Here is a 4,326-nt window from a genome sequence, read left to right on the forward strand (position 1 = left end):
TTCTCGCTGTGGGAAATAAGTAAACGAAAATGATTAGTTCTGATAAATATTTATTTTAGTCTTTTTACATTTCCATCTCTAAAATTATAATGTATCTTACGCTTACCACTCTTTCTCAAGAAAAAGTCTTAATTGAAAAGGGTTTAAACGAATACTTTTATTAAATAAATAGAAGCTTGAACTTATCTTGAGCTCAAAAACTACAAATTACATTCAAGCCTGTTCCATCAGGAAATGAATCGAATAAGTACTATATTAATAACTCTATTGTGGAATATTTGTTTTAAATAAATTCATTTGTTCGATTTTGTTCAAGGAAGGCAGTTGAAAATTAGGTCAATAAAAATATGATATAGTACTTCGTACTTTGTAATAACATGTTAAACCATGGACATAGTAAAAAATATTTAGCAGGAAAATAAAATGTTCAAAAGCAAAATCAACGTATGAAAAGTTTGAGCAAGCTTAAACAATTCGTAAAATATTATTACGCAAGCGAGACATGTTTCACACTTCGATTAAAAATTAGAACACTATATTCAAAAGTGAAAACAGTTGAAAGATCCACGCCATAAATTAGTTACAAAACTATTATTAAAAGCAATCACAGATGGTTTCATAATATAAACTTTTATTCTTTATTTATTATTGCCATTAGTATAAAATATCTCTGAGCAAACACATAACAGTGTATGTAACAAGTGTATAGTATACAATATTTGTAAAAATTGGGAATTAAGTAGGGCTGAGTACTTTTTAAATTGTAGTTGAGTAACATTGTTCAATTGTGAAAAATACGTAGAATGAAAAATATCTCCTCGTTGCGATTGTTGTAGCATCTTCATTTATTGTGTACGAATTTGTTCAGACTCAAGTATAAAAATGATTAATATAATCATGTACTTCAGTGTAAATTGTATTTTATATTATAAAATTCTTGTTGATTTGTTACTGCCCCATGTGGTGGCTTCTACCACTCGATTTTGTATAAAATAAAAACATGTGTGTCTTGCTATTTATCCTAATTTAGTAAAAGTGGATAGCTTCCAAGCAGATCCACATTAACAATTTAATACTGTATTAAACAATGAAATTTGTTCCCCTTGGCTTTGCTTTGTATGGCAGTGTTGGTTTGGAGAATATGCTGGTAAGTTTATGATGCAATTGTTTAATGCATTCTGGAAGAGGAGCATGCTCCGTAAAGTTTTCTAGAAATGGTCGTTTGAAAAGCCTTTTTGCTTCCTGACGTTGTTCTGGCGTCACACTTCTGTCATCCAGATGTACCAGATGAGGGAACCAAGATATAACGTACAACCTTTTTTTCAAAAGAAAGTGTTTGACTAAACAAGCTATAAATTTATAAACTTGGTGTTACCCTGTTCATCCTTTTTTTTTCATACCTGTATTGAAGATAGTCATAAAAGGTTCCACCATTCAAATAACTTGGTGCTGCCTTATTACCCATAAGGCATAAGTATCTGAGGTTTGGTACACTCTCGTAGAGATTCTTTATAAATGGATACAAATCCTCTACATTATTATGATTTAACCACAGAAGTTGAAGTTTCGGCATATGTGGGAGTACAGTGTTGTCGTCTATATTATTGTGATCTAAGTTGAGAGACGTCAAATTTTCAAATTCAGCCAAGAATTGTAAATTTCTAAAACGACAATGTACATCTCAATGGAGGTTTCCTGTTTGTAATTGAGCCTAAATTTACACATGCAGGATTGGTTTCGATGATATGTACATACCTACTAAACTTATTATGACTAATATCCAAAGTATGCACTGTATTACTATAATTTTCAATAATGTCAAATGGCATGTGAAAGAGATCCTCAAAAGCAAGCGATAAAGAATCAACGGTATCTATAGGTAATTTATCTGTAGATAAAGACTTTGGATGTCTACAATGTAAATCTACAAATATTAACTTTCCTAAGGAAGTCATGGCAAATTGTTCCACCTCGTCCGCTTCTTTTTGTAATTCTAACTCATCACTGTAATCCAACCTGTAAAAACGGTGTTCTATACGTGATACATTTATCATCCAATATGCTATATCAATCAAAAGCATTTTAGTAAAAACTATGGACAAAAAGATGTTAGAAAAGCAATGACTATTAATATTCATGCTTATTACTGCAAGTTTTAATATGTTGTTAAATTTATTTTAAATTTCTATTAATGTTATAATCAGTATATCAAGCACCGTTGTCTTATATGATAAAATGAAATGTGCATGTTTCTTTTTTATCCTTGTTACTTATAAAATGATCAGTTCTTAATAATATGTAATAATGAGGAACAGTTACTGAGAATTAGATTTCTATATAAACCCGTAATTACAATACTTACATGATGCCTCTACTCGTATCACCTTAAGGGGCAGTAACTTTGAACGAACAATCAACGCGTTAGAATCATACAATACACTTTTCACTCACTACATTTATCAATATTATTCACCCTAACATCAGCTAAAGCTACAGCTTGCATTGACAGATAATATTGCGTAAATAGAAGAACTTGTAAGGCTTCAGTGTAATATGCAATGCTGCATATAGTGATTGGGTCAACCATAGTGAGTCTTCCTGCGGTATGATTGATACTGAAGCACTCGGATACGACGAGGTAACAGGTAAAGTTCATCGTTTATCAGATGACAGTTCGCGATAAGATACGAGACGAAACGAATTCGCTCCGAAACGATATCTACGTGCCGAACGATTGGAGCAGCGACGAAACAGTTTGAGGTTAGAACATCAAGCTTATATAACGTTGAATGTTAGATAATGCGCTAAAGCCACAGGTAGGATTCAAGTGGGCACAGGTAGCCAAATGAAGAACAATTAAACAGAGAGAAACACTCACCGAATTTTCCTGCATATCTTGTTTTCAAATCCTTCCCACCGACCAGATTACAAGCCGACATAAACTTTGTGTTGTGTAGTGAGATGGTGCTGCCAGTTTGACCACTTGTCAAGTGTCACTGTGCGCACATACGATCGAGGTATGCACTATCGATTAATCGTTCTCCAATCATTCAGCATGGCGCCAAACTACAGGGTGTCCCAAAAATGTTGTAATACCTTGAAAGAGGTGGTTCGAGAGGTGATTTGAAACAATTTTTTCCTTAGCGAAAATGTTGTACAAGGCTTCGTTAAGGAGATATTAAAGGAAAACACTGACCAATCAGTGCGCGAGTATGCCGATGGAGCGCTCGCGGTAGCGTATGAGCGCGGCCGCTCAACGGTATACTCGCGCTCTGATTGGTCAGTGTTTTCCGTTAATATCTCCTCAACGAAGCCTCGGACAACATTTTCGCTAAGGAAAAAGTTGTTTCAAATCACCTCCCGAACCACCTCTTTCAAGGTGTTACATCATTTTTGGGACACCCTGTACGTCCCACACTTCCGTTAGTTCTCAATCATTTTGCGATGGAGAACAGAATCCTGTTGTTCCAGTGGAAGGAGTTACAACATTTGTGCAGAACTGTGGCAGCGGATTCACGATTGGAACATGTATATCACACGATTTCAATTTACGTCTTTTGTGATTTCGAGTTTCATAAGAGGGAATGGCTTTGTCGTTAGTACCAATTTCTTAGTTTTACTTGAAAGTCATTTGAGAGGCTTCGAAAGAGGCTTTTTTAGGATACTTTCGATACAGTGTAACTTTTTACTAGTTTAAATTAATTAAGAAGAAGCTGTCATAAAAAATGGCAGAGATATTTATTTCATTTTATGTATGATTATTTATTCACCGTGATTTTTCAACCTGATTTTGTTTTGTGGTGAGTTTGTGGTGTTCATTGTGGAAATTTTTCATGAATTACAGTGGAAGGAAAAGTTATTATGAGTGATTATAATTATTTATATTATAAGTGAGTGATTTATCTACTGAAGATAAGTATACTTTCCTATTATAATGAATGCAAAATGAAATAAAATCTCCCTCATCTATTATTCAAATTCTACTTAAGGGATCACAAGATGTATCTTTCAAGATTATATTCCATAAAAGCTGGAATTATATTAGGACAGTATTATTGTATTTTAGATCAACTATTTACATTAAACATTCCTACTACATAAGGAATGTTAACAAATACAGTCTCCCTACCTTGTAGCTTTCTTAATACAGGGAACGATGAAACCTTCAGATCCTATTATACGGTACACCAAAATATTTAAACACTATGAGAAGTTCCATTACAGAATATTAGCCCACAAGAGGCTAACTATAAAGAAATTGTTACAATAAAAAGAAGGCTTTAATATATACAGGGAACAATGAAACCTTCAGACCCCATTATACGA

General features: G+C 33.5%; 1 protein-coding gene across 2 annotated transcripts; it reads right to left on the bottom strand.

Annotated features, from left to right (window-relative positions):
- Positions 1 to 611: 611 nt before the first annotated feature.
- LOC128892692 (leucine-rich melanocyte differentiation-associated protein-like) lies at positions 612 to 3,037 on the bottom strand. 2 transcript variants are annotated; one of them, XM_054153235.1, is made up of 5 exons: positions 2,879 to 3,027; positions 2,363 to 2,399; positions 1,756 to 2,016; positions 1,401 to 1,661; positions 612 to 1,315 (listed from the first exon to the last, which is right to left on the bottom strand). In XM_054153235.1, coding segments are annotated over exons 2-5 (759 nt in total). In that variant the 5' UTR covers positions 2,365 to 2,399; positions 2,879 to 3,027; the 3' UTR covers positions 612 to 1,080. The 2 variants fall into 2 exon arrangements, with proteins under 2 accessions (XP_054009210.1, XP_054009211.1); XM_054153236.1 differs by lacking the exon at positions 2,363 to 2,399 and having other exon boundaries at positions 2,879 to 3,037.
- Positions 3,038 to 4,326: the final 1,289 nt, after the last annotated feature.

The sequence above is a fragment of the Hylaeus anthracinus genome, unplaced genomic scaffold (assembly GCF_026225885.1).
Source record: "Hylaeus anthracinus isolate JK02 unplaced genomic scaffold, UHH_iyHylAnth1.0_haploid 14756, whole genome shotgun sequence".
Lineage (NCBI taxonomy): Eukaryota > Metazoa > Arthropoda > Insecta > Hymenoptera > Colletidae > Hylaeus > Hylaeus anthracinus.

What these genes read in the sequence shown, in the direction of transcription:
- LOC128892692 (XM_054153235.1), bottom strand. An exon ending in AGTCATAATAAGTTTAGTAG is followed by an intron (nt 1,662 to 1,755) that starts GTATGTACATAT and finishes TTGTCGTTTTAG; the next exon opens with AAATTTACAATTCTTGGCTG. An exon ending in TATGACTATCTTCAATACAG is followed by an intron (nt 1,316 to 1,400) that starts GTATGAAAAAAA and finishes TTTGAAAAAAAG; the next exon opens with GTTGTACGTTATATCTTGGT.